Raw genomic sequence first — 20,344 nt, 5'->3', positions numbered from 1 at the left:
AGAGGAAAATTAACTCTTTTAAGTTTTAGCTTTAAATGCCTTTCTCTTTCATGAAGTAAGGGCTACTGAGTTACTGTTTTTATTTTAAGTGGATCCTTCCAAACTAAGGTTTTCCTTTTGGTGCTTCTCTTCAAAGAGCAGGTGGCTTTTCAATTTTTGACAGAGTAATGATAATAAGACTTCCTTTCCTCCTTTCCTCCCCCTCTGTCCAGTTAAAAAGAGCATCCAGAGCTTCTAAACTCTTCCACCTGCTGATGGAGATGATGGCAAAGCTAGTAGGAGTATCAAACTCTTGATATTTGCAGGCATACAAGAGGGTCCAAGAGACTGAAAAAGTGAATGGCTGGCCAGGGGCTTGGATCTTTTTATAAAATGAAGCTTAGGTTATTGTAAAATTCCTTTGAAGATTTTAGAAGACACTTTAACCTTTAGTTTGCAAATGAAAAGGGGAGGGGGGGATGAATAGCCTCTCCAAACTGCTTTGGACTATTATGGCACCTTTTGTCATAGGTCAGGGCTTAAGGGTCCATCTTCCTAAATAATATTTTTAAAGGAAAATGTGCCAGGGACTTAGGGGATTGCCATTGAGCTTTGGCAGGACTATGGAGCTGATTATCAAGGATAAGATTACTTCTGGGAGGACGTATCCCTCTAACTCCTTTCCTGGAAGGTGACAGCTGGGCAGGGAAGGAAAGGGATAGGATCAGTCTGGTTAGTCACAGAAACTAAGGCTGTCAGTGGTGAAGGAAATTCTTTGTTGCTTGGGAGTTGACATCTAAGTATGCTGACAGGAAAAAAAAGCTATGAATTAACCATTTAAAGCACCAATCCTATAGCTTTTTGAAGCAAAAAGTGATCAGTTATTGCTTGTTAACTGCAAATTCTACAAAAACAAAAGCACTCACAAAAAAAGTTCTGTTTGGGCCATGAATGAACATGGAAGGAGAAAGCACATTTTTTCCCCCTTATATTTTTAGTATTACAGTAGGCTGATAAGACTTAAGGAAAGGGTTGTTCATACTTGAGTATATATGTGAAATGAGCACTTAGAAGTTTTTTTCCAAACCCCTTCCAAATAATCATTTTAGGAGGGCACTCGAGAAAGGAAGATGTTTTAGGTTTATAAAGAAATGATCAAATCATCCTGAACCCAAAGAGGGTGACTTTGGAGCAATTATTCTCGTAAGCAGACTTCTAACATGCAAAATTACCTTCTTTAAAATAAATTTAGGACTCTAGTTTGAGGGGCTGAGCCACATGATTTTATCATTGCCACCACACCATCCACTTCCATGTGAACTAAAGTCCTACTGTCAAATGTTTCGGCTTTCTGCTTCAGAACATCTCAGATTTTAGTCACTGAAAATGAGCCATTAAGTTCTAATACTTAGAAAGGAAACTATAAAATTCAATAGTAGCCATATAAAATGCAGTATTTTGAGTACCTGATGCTACTGTGGTATGGTTTACCATAATGCTTAAGGACACAGTCAGAATTAAACTATCACGATTCTGTTATCTCCATATTAATTTTAGTTGCCATACATATAAAATCCTCCTTAACAAATAATTATCAGTTATAAGTGTTTATGTAAAATATAAAAACCTAGGATTAGTTTAAAAGGCAGACATGACTAATGGCCTGTTTTTCAGTTGATGTATTTCACCTGCTTCTTGATGTGGGCACTGGGAACGTGCCTTTCCATTTGAGTATGTTACTGAAGAGCCCTTAGCAGTTAGGCTCATTTATTTACTACTGTATTTGAAACACATGAAAAGGAGTCTCAGCATATAAATTCAAGATGACAACCCTATAGAAACAAACTGGCTAATACAGCAGTTGAATGCCCAATATGGTATTCTGTCCCCCTACAACCTAGTTACAATCAACTTCAACTGACAGGAATTTTCAGTGAGTATTTTATTTTGGAGTGTCCTGTTTCCTGAGAAAGTGCTACCTTACCGAAGATGATTTAAGATATTTTTGTTCCTCCCCTTTAAAATAAGGTGTGACTAAAGGGTGCCAACTCCCTGGACCTGGCTGTGAATGCCACTGAAGAGTATCAACCCAACAGTTAATTATCTTCAGCAGTGCTTTAAGAAGTTTAAGACCTCCCTTAAAACAACTGAAGCTCACATGGTTTCAGCCTAGTTATTTGCGGGGCCAGTGCCATTTGAGCAGACGTGCAGGGTTAGATTCAAGCAGCCTGGCCGGCCAACCCTGGCTTACTAGAGGGCAAGTTACAAAAATCGCAAGTTTACCCCGGTAATAAAGTTTCTTAGTTGTCCCTTAAAATGAGTGGAACTTAGGAAGTGGCAGTACTAAGAGCTGGACTGGTAGTTTGGAGACCTGAGTTCTTGGGGTAGCTCCCTGACTAAGCTCATCTGCAAATGGGAGACGATGTCAAGACAGGGCTGTTCGGAAGCTTGAACGGGAACAAAAAGAAGAGTTGCTGTAAAATATGCTGGAATGGCAACATGTACACCAAAGGAAGCTCCAGTGCAAGCACCTTTGTGCTCAGACCAGAATGGTGATCATTTCTGCAAGGGTGTCCGGAGACTGATGGCTTAGAGAAGTCACTTCCGCTTAAAACATGGCAACTGGTAATCCTCTGTAAAGTGAACAGATGATATTCAAGTCCACGGTAGCTTGAAAAGTTTGTACTTGGGAATATGCATTTATGGGCATATACATAAAAGCAAAGAGTGAAACATGCTGAAGCACCTTGTGGCAAGCCCCAGTCTTGACGACCAGTGGGGGAAAAGAACAAAATTTTCAAAACTAAGTATGTAAATATGCTTGCATCTTAAACTCTTGTTAATGTTTTTTGCTAACTCGTTATGAATAAGCTGCTGGTTTAAACAACTTTTGCTGTATAAAACTGCAGTGCATGACGTCACATCTGACATTTGTTTTGAATCTTTCAGCTTTTGAAAACAGTTCATGGAGTTTACCTCTGTATATTGTATTGATAAGGTTAAAAAAAAAAAAATATTTCGAGCATTACAGAAAGATCTTCACCCAGATAATTATTGGTACCTTCAGGAATTTGTCAGTTGCCTTACGTGAGGATGAATAGATCCAACAAGCACGTCTATAATACAAAGTAAACTATGATTTTATTGTGAAATTCTCATAGATGGAAAATTAAATTGAATATTTATTCTGTCCATATCATTTTACAGTAATCTTACCACTTATTTTTGTACCATGTATTTCAATTGCCTGTTTAGTGAAAAATAAAGAAACCTTTAATTTTTGGCTTGTTTTTAGCTTCAATTTTATCAATGAATTAAAGATCCCCACCATAAAATGTGTTGCCAGCAGCCATATCCCATGCTCCTATGTGAAGAGTGTTTTGGCTGCTACTTCAACCCCGAGGAAAAAACTCTGACCTCGATCACCTTTAAATGCCAGTGTCAGCGAAAGGTTTTTGTTCCCCACACTAAAAACAAACCCTAGGATCCTTAAGGTTCTAATGGACAAAATTTTCATATGTGCAAAATTCTACCCAAATAAATAATTTCTCTCATTTGTAACCCCCACCCTGCAGTCATGCTTTCAGTTAATTTTTAGGGCTATAATTTCTAAAATTAGGGCAAACCAAGTTTCCTGCTTTCTACTTCAATGTTTTAACTTTCCTCCAACATGAAGTTATACAATTGTGGAGGATAAAACAGTTTACATCTGACTCAGCCTGGAAGAAACAGTATTAGCACGTGTCTGATCTTCTGCCAGTTAGGAAAGGTGTGCAGCTTCCTGCACCACCACCACAGGTGAGTAACAAAATGCAGACAAAGCCATTTCAAATGGTTTTAGAGAAGGATCCGCGATTATAGGCTAGATAGCATACGTTCTAAACTTGTTTTCCATACAATTCAATCTTCCTGAACCACTAGGGTTGGTTAAATCCCTCACAGCACAGACGCCTCCCTAAGTCATTTATAAGGTATTATCTGGGAAGCACCTTAGATGCTGCTCTAAGAGAGGTCTACAATGCCCTGGTTGCACACACAAATGGCTGTTTCGAGTATAATGCAAGGCTTAATTCCCTTCGACCATAAGAATTAAAACAATACTTATCACCATACAGTTTGATGTTACTTCCAATAAGTACAATATTTATTAAACATATCTTGTTGTTTTGTTACATAGTGTGCAACAAATTACAATATTCTGCAGCCACAAATTATATGCAGAGTATGAAGAAACTATCAGATAGTGTAATCTTTCCATTTATAACTCTACAGGGAAGAACTAGCAAATCAGATCTTACATAGGACATCTCACTAAACTTATGCATGGAAAGTGACAGACACTGGTAGTGCTGTTGGATACAAAATGGCTGAACTTCATCTTCAGAAGACTAAACCCAACATCTAAACATGCCAATATAAACATCGAAACAAAATACATTCTAACCAACCACGGTAAACAGTCTGAGATCAGGAAAGCAACAAGGATTACACACATTATTTTATAAACCAGCACACAAAGGTTTAAAACAGTTCTGAAAATGAAGTTAGCTGTCTTGAGTCAAGGGAATAAAAAAAAAGTCAGTATTGACCATTTACAATCTCTGACCTTTGTGGAGACGGTAAGAATCTGTTGTAGTGCAGCTACATACAGTACAATTCAGGCAATTTTGTTTTTTCACTTGGGTTCAGATTGCAAATTCATTGCTGTGAGAAAAGGACGGAGGCAAATTTTAGCAGCAACCTCCACCTGACTGCTTGACTGGAGTGCTCTGAATTTTAACATTGGACTTCTCTGCACCACCAGCTGTTGCTCCTGGGCCCATCCGCTTTTTAATCTCAGCTGCCATTGTCATGAAAGACTGTTCTACATTCGTTGCGTTCTTAGCACTCGTTTCCAAAAATGGAATTCCAAGGGAATCAGCAAATTCCTAAGAGGACAATAAGGCACAATTAATATTCTTTTTCACTTAGTGAATTTTTTTACCACCTGAAATGGAGAGTGAGGAAGGACTATGTTTACTGGACAAACACTGCCCAAACTCACGGTGGTCACAGTACTCGAGCGCGTCTGTTTTAAAAGATGGTTGTGTGGCTGTTGCATGACTCCGCACCCATACATGATTCAAATTCAACAACTTCAAATTCAGTTTGATAATCAAACTTTAAGCATACCTTTGCTGTTGTGTAGTCTACTACTTTCTTTGTGGTCAGATCACATTTATTCCCTACCAACAACTTGTTGACATTTTCACTGGCGTAACGATCAATTTCCTGCAGCCACTGTTTAACATTATTGAAGGACTCCTAAAAAGACAGACGTTTTTAAGCAGAATAACATAATTCTGGACACAACTGTTCTAGTAAGGCAAGTGATACACAGAAGCATCTTTCCTGGCCTAACATACAAATAAAGAAGAGCTAGTGAGACAACTCTAACTACAAAATAACAATCACTAGTGCTGGGAAATAAGTCAACTGACATAGTAAATAACTATGCATATCTAAATGAGAAATCAGAACTTGAAGACATGCGAACGAAAATACCTTTAGAGGAAAATACACATTAAACTACAACTCACCCAGGCAATTCTAATTGTTTTAGATTATGCAAATCAAACACAATATAAAACCTGGTTTTTGAAATATGATAAAATTTGATTTATGAATAGATAGCTTGCCATCTGCTGCTATTAAAGCTGTTAAAAGATGCTTTTAAATAAATAAGCCCAAAATAAAGGTGCTAGTTTTCTTTTCCTGATCACATTTAGGGGATAAAAATTTTCATTTTTAGAAAGTTGATATTACTAGAGACTTTTGAAGTTAGCATTATTTTTTTCTCCTCTTGATATCACCCACTCTCCTTCTAATGGCACTGAATCTAAATGCCTGTGCTTCTATGTATCTCCTCATTAGCTATGATTTCATAGTTGAGGTGAAATTTAACATGTGCTACAAGAAAAATAAATTCCACTTTTCAAAGTTTATTTTTTTACTCCTTCCTTTGAAAAGAAAGGAAAAACATCCTGAAATCTGCTAACTTTCTGATCAAAAGAAGAGTTATGACCCTCAGATCACCCCCACCCCACCTTCTCCTAACAGCTAATCTTCAGATATTCTCCTCTTAAAGTCCTCCTTTAGTTCATCTTATTCATTCCTTTATTCCTAAACCACATCCTCCATAGACAGAGACCCTTAATCTCACTTTTAGCAATTCTCCCAAGTTTACCTGCCGAACAAATTCCTAATAATGCTTGACACCAAAAACACAGCATAAACCAAACAACCCACAATTTCCTAGAAACTCTTCCTGAATAATCAAGTTATTTACTGGATCAAAAATACAACCAGAGTATTAACAGGCATTTGCTTTCACCTAGAGATGTTAGATAAGGAATAAGATCACTAAACTAAGACTGTTAAAAACTGACTTTGGATTTTAAGAGCCTTCAATACTAGAATAAATGACTCTTTCAATTTAAGAGCAAAATTCTTCCTCAACATGACTTAGCTCTATTAGCTGAAGGTTAGTCTAATTGTCCCTTGAAAGCAAATGTAAAACTGATTTTTAAGTTTTCTACTTACTAAAGGAAAACATTAAAAAAATGTTTTTGGTTGGCCAATCTATTATTTATATAAATGATGGAAGGGGGAAATAACAATGGACCTTTTTGAAAAAGATTACTGCTTTATAACAAATGTTTTTATGTGATTCATTTATATTTGGGCATGGACAAGGTTTTCTGCCGTATAAACAATACTGATGGCTTATATGCAAGGTAAAAGAACCTGAGATTTATCAAATAGTAACTTTCTGCTTTGTTGCTGTAACATTTCCTCTTGAGACTTACCTGATCTGTCACATCATACACAACTATGATGCCATGAGCTCCTCTGTAATAACTGGAGGTGATTGTTCGAAATCTTTCCTGGCCTGCTGTGTCCCACTATTATAAAACAATCGAGAAATCCAAACACTACCATTAAAAACAGTTGGAGAAAAGGACACGTGGAGGGGGAATAGTCTGGTTTACTAGTTATGAATATTATCAGGATTTGACACGGAAACATCAGCCCTCTTAATGCTCACACTTCTAAGTTGCATGAAGGTCTTTTCAAAACCATATTTTATAATTAGAATAGCTACTTAAAACACTCATAGATACTAGAAGATACTGGTGAAAGACAACATTTTGATTAACAGTAATGAGAAAATAACTAAATAGCTACTATTAAAAAAAAAAAGACTGCAAGTCTAAGACAAGTGGAGAATAAGACGTAATAGCCTTCAGGGGGAGAGAGTTGTGAAGTTTTGAAGTCTAACTAAATTTGATGTTGATCCCTTGATCTTCATTTAAATCTGTCTTAAATGGCAAAAAATGTTTTTAAAACGGTTCAGGAGCATTCAGTGAAATCACTTCCTTTTCTAAGACCTAATCAAAATGGATCTGCTAAAAACAAGACCTAACCAACATGCATCTGTTAAAAACAAGTGACAATTTTGGGGAAATTTGAATGTAGACTGGTCATTAGATAATATTAAGGCATTAGTATCAATTTTGTTAGCTGTGATAATGGTGTTTACATAGTAAAACAGAGATGCATACTGAAGTATTCACGAGTAAAATATCATAATGTCTGTAATTTAACATATTCCGAGGGGGAGGGGAAATGAAGCAAATATAGTAAAATGTTAACAACTGTTACTCTAAAAAGAAAAATACAAGTCAATACAAGCTGCATTTCCAATATCTGAAATACCAGCCTGAGAGCTCAGAAGAATATTTAGATCTACTGTATCAGTAAGGAGCCTCAGTCTTTCAGGATATCCTTGGAGAAGCATGAGCTCTGGAGTCAAGTCAATCTGACTTCAAAACATCTAATTTAGGTTCCTGGTTATTTAAGTGCTAGGTAAAGTCACATGACAGTTCATCTGTAAATCCTTAGATACCATGCACCTTATATAGTTGCTAAGAATTTTAAGTTCAATTAGGTTTAAATGAACTAATGTATGTAAAATGCCTAACAGAAATGGTTTCTGACAAAAGTTAACAAGGAATTAATTATAGCTAAGCAACGACATCCAAAAAGTAAAATTTCTGATGTCTTCTCACCACTGAAAACTTTCCTGACTATATCCTAACAATACTGCCTTCCTGTAATTGTATCACTTTTTGTATATAATTCTCATTACCCCTCATAATAACAGGGTAACTGATTTTTTCCATGTTTGTCTCTCCCACTGAAATAAAACCTCCTACTATGGGGCCATGGTATTCATCTCTGTAACCCTGAATCAATCCGAGTACCTGGTGTAACACCTGGTATAATGTAGGCATTCCCATAAATGCTTCATGAAAGAGGACTTCTTTGGTATGCGACTGGGTTCCATATCTGCCTTACCCTGCTGAATGTTTTGTAATCACTAACTTTGACAAAGACAGAGAAGTCACACTTATCAAATAGGCAATGCTGGAAGGAAGGGATAATTAAAATATAGATCAACAGAATCAAGATTTTGAAAGACCAAGGAAACTCAAGTCAAGCAAGACGAAATAAGGATAAAAGGGATAAATCTTAATAGAGATAAAAGTAAAATCTTGCATTTAGGTTTTAAAAACAGAAGTGTAAGTTAAGACCTCCAGTTCTTTTCATTAAAAACAAACCAAAAAAAATATCTCCTTAAGACCCAAACTAACAGATGACTATTGGAACAGCAAATACAAACTCAGGCTTTCTTTTCATGTCTCTGAAAGGTTAATGATAAGACAGGGAGGTGAGCCCCAGTGATCCATGGGGGGTGAGGGTTCAAAGTCCAAATTCATCTTAAGCAGTCGACACTGACTTGGCCATATCTGTAATCTCATATTTGATTTTAAGAATCACATTTTAATAAAAGGCACCTATAAAATGCAGGAGTAACCAAAATTTCCAAAGGTGCTTTCAGAAAGGGTATGACTGACTTCAGAGGTAGAAGAAAGGTTTTGCTAAGACTCATCTAAAGGGCATGCTGCCAACAGAAGAGGAATTATTCTGATCCAGGCAGCTCCAAAAGGTGGAGGGATAAGAGAGGTTAGAGGAAACTGGCTTCAGCTCAATATGAACAATTAACAATTAGAGGTTATATGCCCGAATCTTGTGAAGACCAATGATGACACATCATATAATCATTTCATACCCTACTTAAGATTAGACGCTTGGATGAACCTTTCTGAAATATTCTTTATGATGCCAAGTATAATGTTGGCACTCCACACACATATAATCGGAAAAATTATGTGGAAGGTCATCTATGCATTGGCTAAAAGTATTTTAAGCCATTTCTGATAACTTTATCCTTGCAAGCCCTAATTTAGAGTACAGGCAATCCTTGGGTTATGAACAAGATCCATTCCGAGTGTATCTTTAAGTCACATTTGTACGTAAGTCGAAACAGGTACATATGGTTCTTATTTAGCATCAGTTAGTCAAATGTCTGTCTTGGTATACAGTATATATTTTACTTTTCTATGCATATAAAACACTTAAGAAACACTTTGAAACCATACAATGTTTTCAGGAGAATCACAAGTAAGTGCATGCATTTATTATCACGAACCACTGTATTTAACTCAAATTTTTAATATAACAGGCTTTATGGCAGTCCGTTCTTAAACACAAGCTGTCCTTAAATCGGACGTTCGTAACCCAAGTACTGCCTGTATGAGTTGTGTTCACGTGTATCGAAAGGCATAGTTCTTTTGTCATTTCCTTCGTTTCCTCCCAGAGTTATATAAGGGAAGAGAGCAACTGGAAAAAAAGTAACGTATTAAATATCCATTCATTTGGTCAGGTTATATCACCAATAATATTTGTGTACTGCCCAATAGTTTAAAAAGGGCTTTCATATAAATTACTGTAAACATAACACAGAGCTACCAAATTGATTCTTACAACTACTTTATAAGTTAGTAAATCAGGTATCATCGTACCCATTTTAGAGATAAGAAACTGAGTCTCAGGAAAAGAGTAACTTAAACCCATGATTCTCTAACTAGTTAATACCAGAATCAGAACAACATATCTAAGTTTTCTAACTCCAAATCTAGGGCTCCTTCTAGTTCATAGTGTGTTATCTGTTCCATGAAAAGAGCAGTCAAGGGTTTTCTATGTTACCTAATACTAACTGCCTATTCTAAAAGACACTCAAAGAGGTTTTTTCATAGGCCATAGATATGTCCACAATGGTAGTAACCAGACACATTTTAAAGAGATACAACTGATACAACTTCTCATTTTTAATTGAGGGCTGGGGATATTAGGGTACAGAGGGACACATAATACTGAAGGGACTTGTGAGTCACTTCACTTTGTCACTAACTGTAGGCAAGTCATTGAATCTCCCAGCATCCATTTTCTGAAGAGTAAAATGAACATGTTAGAAAAGCTAAGTTCCTTTCCAACAATGAAATTCTGTTCTACAGAGTTGGTATATATTATCAAATTCTCACAACAGAGCTAAGTAAATACTTTCTATTCAACTATTAAGCCACATATGAAAAACCTCTCCTAGGTTTCTTATAATGTTCCACAGTACTCAGAACAGCAAAACATACAGAAAATATCTTTTACTTACACTTTCATATAAGACAAGGTAAACTTCAGCTTGGACCTTCACTGATAAGAGCACAAGAAAGAAAGTAAGCCCGAGTCTGACTTAAAAACTACATATATTTCTCTGCTTTATGAACAGAAATTTCAGTGAGGAAAATACTTGACAGATCACATTTTAATCTAAACAATTTTTATTCTACCACTCTATCGTAACTGCATGATTCTTAAGGTACTTTATATTCAACTTTATTAACATTACAAATAAAAAGTACATTCCAATTTACAAAAAAAAATCTCTAGACCAAAAATCACTTACTATTTGAAGCTTGATTGTTTTCCCATCTAACTCTATAGTTCTTATTTTGAAATCCACACCAATTGTGCTGATGTAGCTTTCTGTATATGTATCATCCTGAAGAGAAAAAAAAGTTAATGATTAAAATTTATGTTCAATATAGTAAATAAAATGTCTACTTTTACCTACAAAGTTTATAAACTCAAATCATAACATGTTGACAACAGCCACTCCATCCTGCTCCAGTACTCACTTCACGTCCTGATTACAAAGTGCTGACTACTTAAGAAAAATAGGAGGTTCTTCTTCGCTAAGATTTTATTCAATAACTATTCTTTATTTTCCAAACATCTCTTGGCAAATTCTTTACATATATCATATAGAAAAAAGGTTTTATATTTTTAATGATGATGAATGATTTTTCTACTTGCTAATCAGCAAAACTCTTGCCCCTCACCCACTCAATTTATTCACCATGAAACAATGATCATGTCACTCTCCTTGTGGATTGTTTTTTAGAGAAATCAATTTTATTTCCTAGTTAGGATTTTTTAAAAATTGATGTATTATTCAAATAACAGAAAATTCACCATTTTAAAGTGCACAATTCAGTGTGTTTTTAGTATGTTCACAAGGCTGTGCAACCATCTTCCCTATCTAACTTCAGAACATTTTCATCATTCCAAAAGGAAACCCTGTACTGGTTATTAGTCACTCCCATTTCCCCCAGCAACCACTAATCTACTTTCTGTCTCTATGGATATGCCTCTGCCACACATTTCATATAAATGGAATCTACAATATATGGCCCTTCGCATATGACTTCTTTCACTTAGCATATTTTCAAGGTTCATCCGCACTGTAGCATGTATCAGTACTTCATTCCCTTTTATTGCCTAATAATATCCCATTATATGGATACATCACATTTTGTTTATCCATTCATCAGTTGATGACATTTAGGTTGCTTCCACTTTTTGGCTATTATGAATAATACCACCATGAACATTCTGTGTACACGTTTTTTGTGTGAATGTTTCTTGTGCATTTTTACCCAATGTTGAACTTCTAAAATAATATGCACACCCATGTTCACTGCAGCGTTATCCACAATAGCAAAAAGATGGAAACAACCTAAGTGCCCATCAACAAATGAATGGATAAACGAAACGTGGTCCATACTGTGGAATACTACACAACAATAAAGAATAACAAGGAACCTGCAAAACATCTCACAGCATGGATGAATTTGGAGGACACTATGCTGATGAAATAAGTCAATCGCAAAAGAATATTATATGAGACCAATATTATAAGTAGTCAAGAAAAGATTTACACACAGAAAGAAATCTCTTTTGATGGATACCAGGCACGGGAAGGGAAGGGAGGGAAATTGCTAACTAGAGAGTAGACATGTGTTAGCTCTGGTGAAGGGAAAAGCAGTACACAACAGGGGGAAGTCATCACAACATAACCAAGGCAAGGGAAGACACTGAGAGGTACACAAGAATTTGCACATGTTCCATATATATATTCATATATATATAATAGAGCACAGAGGGTAGAGTCACGAAAACCACCTAAACATAACCAAGCACCTCGAGAGACTGAGATACTGGGCTTGAAGACTAAGGACCACAGTCCCAGGGGACATCTAGGTCAACTGGAATAATACTGTTCATAAAGAAAACGTTCTACTTTATTTGGTGAGTAGCCTGGGGTCTTAAAAAGCTTGCAAGTGGCCATCTAAGATACAACTATTAGTCTCTTTCCATCCAGAGCACAGGAGTATGAAGAAAACTAAAGACTCAAGGAAACAATTAGTCCAAAGGACTAATGGACCACAGGAACCACAGCCTCTCCATCAACCTGAGACCAGAAGAACTAGATGGTACCCGGCTACCACTACTGACCACTCTGTCCAGTATCACAACAGAAGGTCCCAGTTAGAGTGGGGGACAAAATGTAGAACAAAATTCAAATCCATAATATAGATTAGATTTACTGGTCTGAGGGAGACTGGAAGAACCCCTGAGACTACAGCCCTTAGACATCCTTCTATCTTGGAACTGAAGCCATTCCCGGAGATCATCTTTCAGCCAAATAATAGGCAGGCCTATAAATAAACAATAACACACAAGAGGAAAATGCTCCTTAGAGCAATCATCTACATGAGACCAAAAAACAACATACACCCAAAAGCAAAGATGAAAAAGCAGGAAGGGGCAGGAAAATCAGACGAATGGAAATGGTGACTCAGGGTGGTAATGGGGACAGTGCTGACACACTGCTGGAAGTGCAAGCTGTCATGGAACAATCTGTGTACAAACTATCTGAATGGGAAACCAATCTGCTCTGTAAACCTTCATCTAAAGCACAATAAATATATATATATATACACTTGTTTCAGGTATCTGCCATGACATTTTGCTCAGTATGGAAACAAAATCCCCTTTTTTTAAATGAAAATGTTTTTTGTGAATAGGCACGTGAATGGAGAGACCAGGCTATCATTACCCTGAACCCACTAATCAACTGCGGCAATACCACAAGTGGGACAACCAGACTTGTGTGCCTTGAAACACAAAGCACCACCTATGAATTATTCTACCAACAATGATGAAGCTAAATCTAATCAAGTCTAAATCTAAAAAACTAACACTGGCAAAAATAACCTTCTGAGATGATGGAAAGGTTCTGTAAGCTGTGATAGGTGATACAGTAGCCACATGAAGCTACTGAACACTTGAAATGTGGCTAGTGAGGAGGAAGTGAATTTTTAATTAATTTAAACTTAAATAGCCACATGGGGCTAATAGTGCCATGTGAATAGCACCGTTCCTGAGCTTACTTCCAATTAGAGAAACGGGATTGAGGAACACATTTAAGGACACCACAAGGAAGCAGTGACAAATCCTGAATGCTAGACAATCTACAGGACAAATGACCCAGTTTTTGCAAAAAATCGATGACATGAAAAATATGTAAGTAAAAAAGGGGGAGGTAGAAAAGCTCTTGATTAAGAGATCAAATAGCAAAATAACCAAAGGGAATGTGTGGACCACCTTTGGATCCTTACTCAAACCAACCGTAATAGAGCAGTTCTGAGATAGTCAGGGAAATTTATTTATTTTGTAGGTCGACAATGGCATTGCCATTTTGTAAGAAAATGTCCACAGTTTTTAGAAATGCACACTAATGTAGAGGTGAAATGACATCTTTGGAATTTATATTATAACATGCTAGGAAAGAGGAAGGAAAAAAAGAGTTACAGGAAGTCAATATGGACAAGTCTTGATAATCCTGAATGTGATGTGTACATAGGATTAAAACAAAAAACATCTATCAACAAAACTATAAATTGTGGTAAGAAAAAGAGTTCTAAGTGGCTAGAGATAAGCAGAAATGCTGACCTCAAGAAAAACAAGTTTAGATAATTAAGTACTTGGTCAACTGGTTTCAGTAGAGATTCTTGCCACAGAAACTAATTCAATATGTCATGACAAGATGTAATCCTCTGGATGTCCAATGGCAGTAAAAGGCTCGGGAGTATACGTCTACACTCTCTGCAAAGGTTTAAGTAAGAGCAAAGCAATTCTCAAACCACACTCCTATGGAAACTACTGTTTAGTGAACTAAGCCAAGAAACTAAAATTAACAATGGTCATCTATTCCACTTTCAAAATCTGCAAGGGAAAAAATAAGTATTTGAACTTTCAATATTTTCTCCTAATTCTTCTTAACCACTGGCACTACCACTTACTTACCTACATGAGAAATAGTATAAAATGGTTATCTGATTTACATAAAACCGTAATTTAAAATATCAGTATTTAAAGATGTACTATGAAAAACCTACTAAAGATAATTTTAATTGAGTATTTATAAGAAATTCATATAAAAATATTTGTTCCTTTAAACCACAGTATTTTTCTAATTTTTAAAATTTTAAGTTATTTCTTCTTGATAATTAATTTTCATTAACACTTCTAAACCAGGGACCCAAGAAACAGAAAACAATTACTTAGCTGAGGTTTCAGGAAGGTATCATCACTCTATCTTTACGGAAAAAAGGGCTTTACTGAAACTGTGAAGCCATCTACAAGGTTAAAAATGGATGATGAACACATTAAATGTCAAAGTTAGGTTAAATAATTTTGGTAATTAGCCATTGCCAAACCACAATGACTGCCAACAACGGGCTCAAATATAAAAATGATTGTGAGGATGGCACAGGACCAGGCAGCATTTCTTTCTGTTGTACACAGGTTCACTATGAGTCGGAACTGACTCAACGGCACCTAACAACAACAACCCTAGAAACATGTAATGGTAAGACAGGCCAGAGAATCACGCATTAATCAACAGGCGCACATCTTATTTTATAATAAGAGGTGTCTTCAAGAGCATCCTCTGGGTCAAATGTAAATATATTTCGTTAAGTTAAAACAATTTCATTCTTGCAAGGCTTATCAAGGAAAGAAATCTCGAAACTTAAGATTACCTATTTTTAAAATATTCTGTGGAAAACACTAAGAACAAGATCCTTTTCTACCATAACCAGAAGCTAAGGAAGCCTAAATGCCATCTCCACTCTAACAAACTTTTGTCCTTTCCATGCCTAGGCCCCTAAAATCTAGCTATTATCCTAACACAAAATAAACATGGAGTAAATTCAGAGTTGATAAGACAAAAATCCTACTTGGAAACACAAGTAAGAAAACACGGATCGCTGGGCTTATTTTCTTAAGGTTAGAACATAAAATATCACGAATGTATCAGAATTACAGTGTATTAGCTGGACTATACCTTGGTTAATGTAAAAATCATAACTGACTCAACTTTGAAGCTTTGCAAGGCTTAGTTCCATGCAGACTTAAAAACACAAGTTTTAGTTATCTTTTCCCCTACTAGTTGCTTAATGCAGAAAAATTGGAAAAACAAAGCACATGGAGATAGAAAAAAGTCACAAGCTATTTCACCATTTAGAGAACACTAAATACTTTACAGTAGTATCTTCCTGTCATTCTATGCATATATTTACATTTTTTAAAAAAGAAATGGGATCATATATATTATTTTACAGCCTGCTTTCTTCAATTAATATATTCAGTCATATCATTGTTTCACACTTAACAGGAATTATTAACAATTTTATACCAATATAAATTACAGTTATGTTGACTTATCCTCATATGTCCACACTTGAGCACATCTAGAATCACTGGGTACAAGAAGATACACTTTTAAGGCATTTAATGCAACTTCACAAAATGCTGCCCAGTTATCTTCTCACCATTACTAGGTCTTGATCAGTTTGTTTTTTTTTCTTTTGAGTACCTATTAAGTATCAGGTACTACAGAATGTGGAAAGAGAACAAAATGAACACAATAAACACTTATTTACCACTTTTTACATGCTGGGTGCTTGGTTAAACACTGAATTCTTGCGGATAACTGAATGACCCTGTACACCCAAGCTTCTGAGCCACTGCACATGCTATTCCTTCTGTCCAAAATTCTCAGTACCTCTTCCTGCATACCACCTGCCCCTTGCACCTGGATCAGCATGGCAATTTTTATCCTTTCTCCAATTCTGAACTACTGATTTTCCAAACAACTTCTCCAACTCCTCGGCCAACAGTTAAGAAATTCTTCCTTCTGTGCTCCCATGGAGACCTGGTGGTGCACTGGTTAAGAGCTCAGCTGCTAATCAAAAGGTCAGCAGTTCGAATCTACCAGCCACTCCCTGGAAACTCTGTGGGGCAGTTCTACTTTGTTCTATAGGGTCACTATGAGTCAGAATCGACTTGACAGCAAAAGGTTTTGCTATGGGTCTTTTTGGCGCTCCCATAGCTTATTATGCGTTTCTTTATCACAGCTTTTGCCACGCTTGTCTCTACTTGGGGGGGGTCTGAGCATCAGTATTTTTAAGTTTCCCAGGCAATTCTACTGTATAGGCTGTACTGAAATGGGCATCCCAGAGAAGATGTTCTCTGAAATACAAACACCTCAGGCTACACCCAGAATCATGAAGAGATGCGAGAGTCTTCCTACCTGTCTAGAAGTGCTGATTTAACACCAGGAATTCTTCTTAATTTTAATCTTTACCAATTTGATGATAAGTGATATCTGATTTTAATTTAAAATCCTTTAATTACAAATAAAGTTAAACTTTTTTTTTCACGTTTATTGGCAATTTTTGTTTCTTCTGTGAACTACCTGCTCATGTCTTTCTCTGTATTTCCACTGGGACAAACATCTTTTTCTTATTGGTGGGTAAGTGGGCTTTATATATTGAGAATACCAATCGTTTCTCATATGTATAAATATATTTTTGCTAGTGCCACTTTCCTGACATTTTTATGTTTATAAATTAATTTTAATAAAATCAAGTTTAAGAATCGTTTTATTTTTATTTGAGAAAATATTTTCACATGCCAAGCTCAAAGCATCACCTATGACTTATTCAAGTACTTCCATGGTTTCATTTTTACTATAATAGATAATGACATTCATTTTGGCATATGGTCGTTAGGAAGACTAACTTACTTTTTCCCTCAAATACTTACTGAATATCTAACTTAATTTTTCTCCAACTTCTATCCACTCAAATCTAAATTACATAATAACAGTAACAATAATAAGGAGTTATACAGTCCATGTGCTTCTAACTATCACCTTAAATTTTAGGTGGACCAACTTCAAAAGCAAATGATTTCACTATTTCAGCCTAATACTCCACATGTAGATAGATAGCTGGGCAAAAAAAACATGGACAACAAGCAGTCACCAAGGTTAACAAATACAAAATATTTTTTGGAAAAGTTCATGATCAAAAACAATAAAATCTAACTGCATATTAGCATGAAAACACTAAAAAAATTAAAAACCATTATTTGGCTACTCTGTGGGATTTCAAAACCTAGAAATCTATAAACCACCTCAATTTTACCTTCACAAAAAATATTCTGAACCATTTCTAACTAACCCACTCAAGTCCTAAGAACATAATCAGCCTGAGTCCGTGCAAATACTACTTCATTTTTAAATTATTTTGTATCACACACTTAATTTCCTTACCACCATTTACAAGAGATTACAACAATAATTTGACTACTGTTAAAGAAATATTATTGCTATCTTTAGAAATTCGACCTAACCCCAAATCAGGAAACCCTGGTGGCATACTGGTTAAGAGCTACAGCTGCTAACCAAGGGGTCAGCAGTTCAAACTCACCAGGCGCTCCTTGAAAACAGAGTAGTTCTACTCTGTCCTATAGGTCGCTATGAGTCGGAATTGACTCATTGGCAACGGGTTTTTTTGGTTTGAACTCCAAATCAATACTGCCAAAGTAGACCAACTTTCATATTCTAGGCATGATCTCAGAATTAAAGACTTCATGATGCTAACATCTGCCATCCAATTATCCATCTCTTAATCAAAGCTTGTTACTTTAAAATCTTTGATATAATAGCAAAAGAAAATGATATTATTATTTATGTAAACCATTTTCTTCTGAAGTGGTCAAATGGTTTACAGCAATCCATTTACCAGGAGCCCTGGTGGCACAGTGGTTAAATGCTCAGTTGCTAACCGAAAGGTTGGTGGTTCCAACCTACCAGCTGCTCCTTGGGAGAAAGATGTGGCAGTCTGCTTCCATAAAGATTTACAGCCTTGCAAATCCTATGGGGCAGTTCTACTCTGTCCTATAGGGTCAATATGAGTCAGAATCGACTCAACAGCAATGGATTTTTTTAAATCCATTTATATTAAAATCTTACATTTTGAATGGATTTTTTACTCATGATTTTAACATTATGAATTTGTCATTTGGAAAAATACTGATTTACTAAATTATGCAATTCATCCAAGAAAATATTTCATTGGAAGAATTGCATAATATCTTAAAAATCACATTCATTAATATCACCACTCATTTTACCAGAAAAGTCATAAGTATATGGAAAGCTGTCAAGCTCACAGTGGTGAATTATAAGTTTTCTAAAATTCTAATTTTTGCTTGAGCTTGAATTTTATTACAGGTGACAAACACTGTCAGCTGTTTCCTTGACTTGACAGTCTCACTTAGCTCAATTGAAAAAATGTCTGACAAATACCCAATCCTGCATAACTATAGTTTGCCTGTCAGTTGTTCTTTCAAGTTAAAAAATGGTACTCTGTGGAAAAAAAATAGCAAGTTCAGCTCGCAACTCAAACAAATGCACAAGTGCTTTTCTTATGCAGTAAAAATGCTTTATGTGTACTTTCCATTTCCTGACAGAGAATATTAAAAAAGAATATTCAAGCACCAAGATTTAATAAAAATTAATAATCTTTACTGTTCATCAAGGACGTTCTTAAGTGAAATGGCTTTTTCTCCCTGTGAGTGCATGGCACTGAAGAAGATGGCACAGTACGGGGCTTCCCGCCGCCCTGATGTATGCTGAGGCACCAGCAAAAGCTTTATCCACCATCGCTTTTGCACCATCAGAGCAAATGTCAACACAGTGAAAAAGGCAAATGTCTTCTGTTTTAGTATTATTATTATTACTAAGTAAACATTTACTTTGTAAATACTAATGTCTTACTGTGATAGTTTTGACCTCACAGACCGCTCCCTGAAAGTACTTGGGAAACCCCAGGGGTCTTTGGTCCATACGCTTGAGAACCACTGATCTAGACAGTGACCAGAGAAACATGCTAAATTTGAAGGTGGCTGGCTGATAAAGACTATAAAGGAGATTGTGAGTTCTACTCATTAGGTTGAAAGTCATTCACCTGTCAGTTTCAGCATTTAGAACACTATGCCACTGTCCAACCAAGTTTGCACCAGATCTTGCTTTTTCTTTTTATTTTACTTTAGTTTTACTCGAAGTTCATTTCATCAAGTCAATTTCAACACAAATCAACTATTTGCCTCTTACCTCCCTACCTATGTTGGAATGAACCACCATTTGACCTCTACTAAAGAGTATTACATACTATAACTATAATCACTTTGCTTAATTTCTGAAACTTAGAAAGCTTGATTTCTTTTAAGAGTAACTGCATTTCTTCTAGTTAAGAGTCCAAGATACCAAGTAGACGTATGCTTGATGATTTTAAATATAGAAATTCTGTAAGAATTTACTTTGAATAAAATTGCTAATTTTTTATCTACCAAAAAAATACATGTATCATTAATTTCTTTAAAAGCATTTCAATTTCAACTTACTGCAAACCTAAGAAGGAGGCAAGACTTTCCAACCCCAGAGTCGCCAATCAGAAGTAACTTGAATAAATAATCACTGCAAAGAGAGGGGAAAAAAAAAATCACATTAATAAAAGCATACTTAACTGTAAGTTCTATAACAATTTACAGCCAAGAGTAACAGCTCACTTTGCTGAAGACTACAACTCCTGAAAAGCCTGTGCATGGCTTAACAGAAGCCAAACTGCAACCAACAGCAGAAGCCCTTTTGCTGGATCACTGAACA

At 35.9% G+C, this 20,344-nt stretch overlaps 1 protein-coding gene across 1 annotated transcript in view; it reads right to left on the bottom strand.

The window, feature by feature from the left end:
• Positions 1 to 4,094: 4,094 nt before the first annotated feature.
• Positions 4,095 to 20,344, bottom strand: part of RAB1A (RAB1A, member RAS oncogene family) — a 32,758-nt gene continuing 16,508 nt past the window's right edge. Inside the window, exons 2-6 of the mRNA XM_004369263.3 lie at positions 20,083 to 20,155; positions 10,886 to 10,981; positions 6,828 to 6,923; positions 5,152 to 5,283; positions 4,095 to 4,907 (exon numbers count right to left, since the gene is read on the bottom strand). Of these exons, the coding sequence (XP_004369320.1) occupies positions 4,710 to 4,907; positions 5,152 to 5,283; positions 6,828 to 6,923; positions 10,886 to 10,981; positions 20,083 to 20,155 (595 nt within the window). The 3' untranslated portion in view covers positions 4,095 to 4,709. The remainder of the gene's footprint in view (positions 4,908 to 5,151; positions 5,284 to 6,827; positions 6,924 to 10,885; positions 10,982 to 20,082; positions 20,156 to 20,344) is intronic.

This window comes from Trichechus manatus, unplaced genomic scaffold (genome assembly GCF_000243295.1).
Source record: "Trichechus manatus latirostris isolate Lorelei unplaced genomic scaffold, TriManLat1.0 scaffold00004, whole genome shotgun sequence".
Classification (NCBI taxonomy): Eukaryota; Metazoa; Chordata; class Mammalia; order Sirenia; family Trichechidae; genus Trichechus; species Trichechus manatus.
This window is presented reverse-complemented; position numbering and strand designations above follow the sequence as displayed.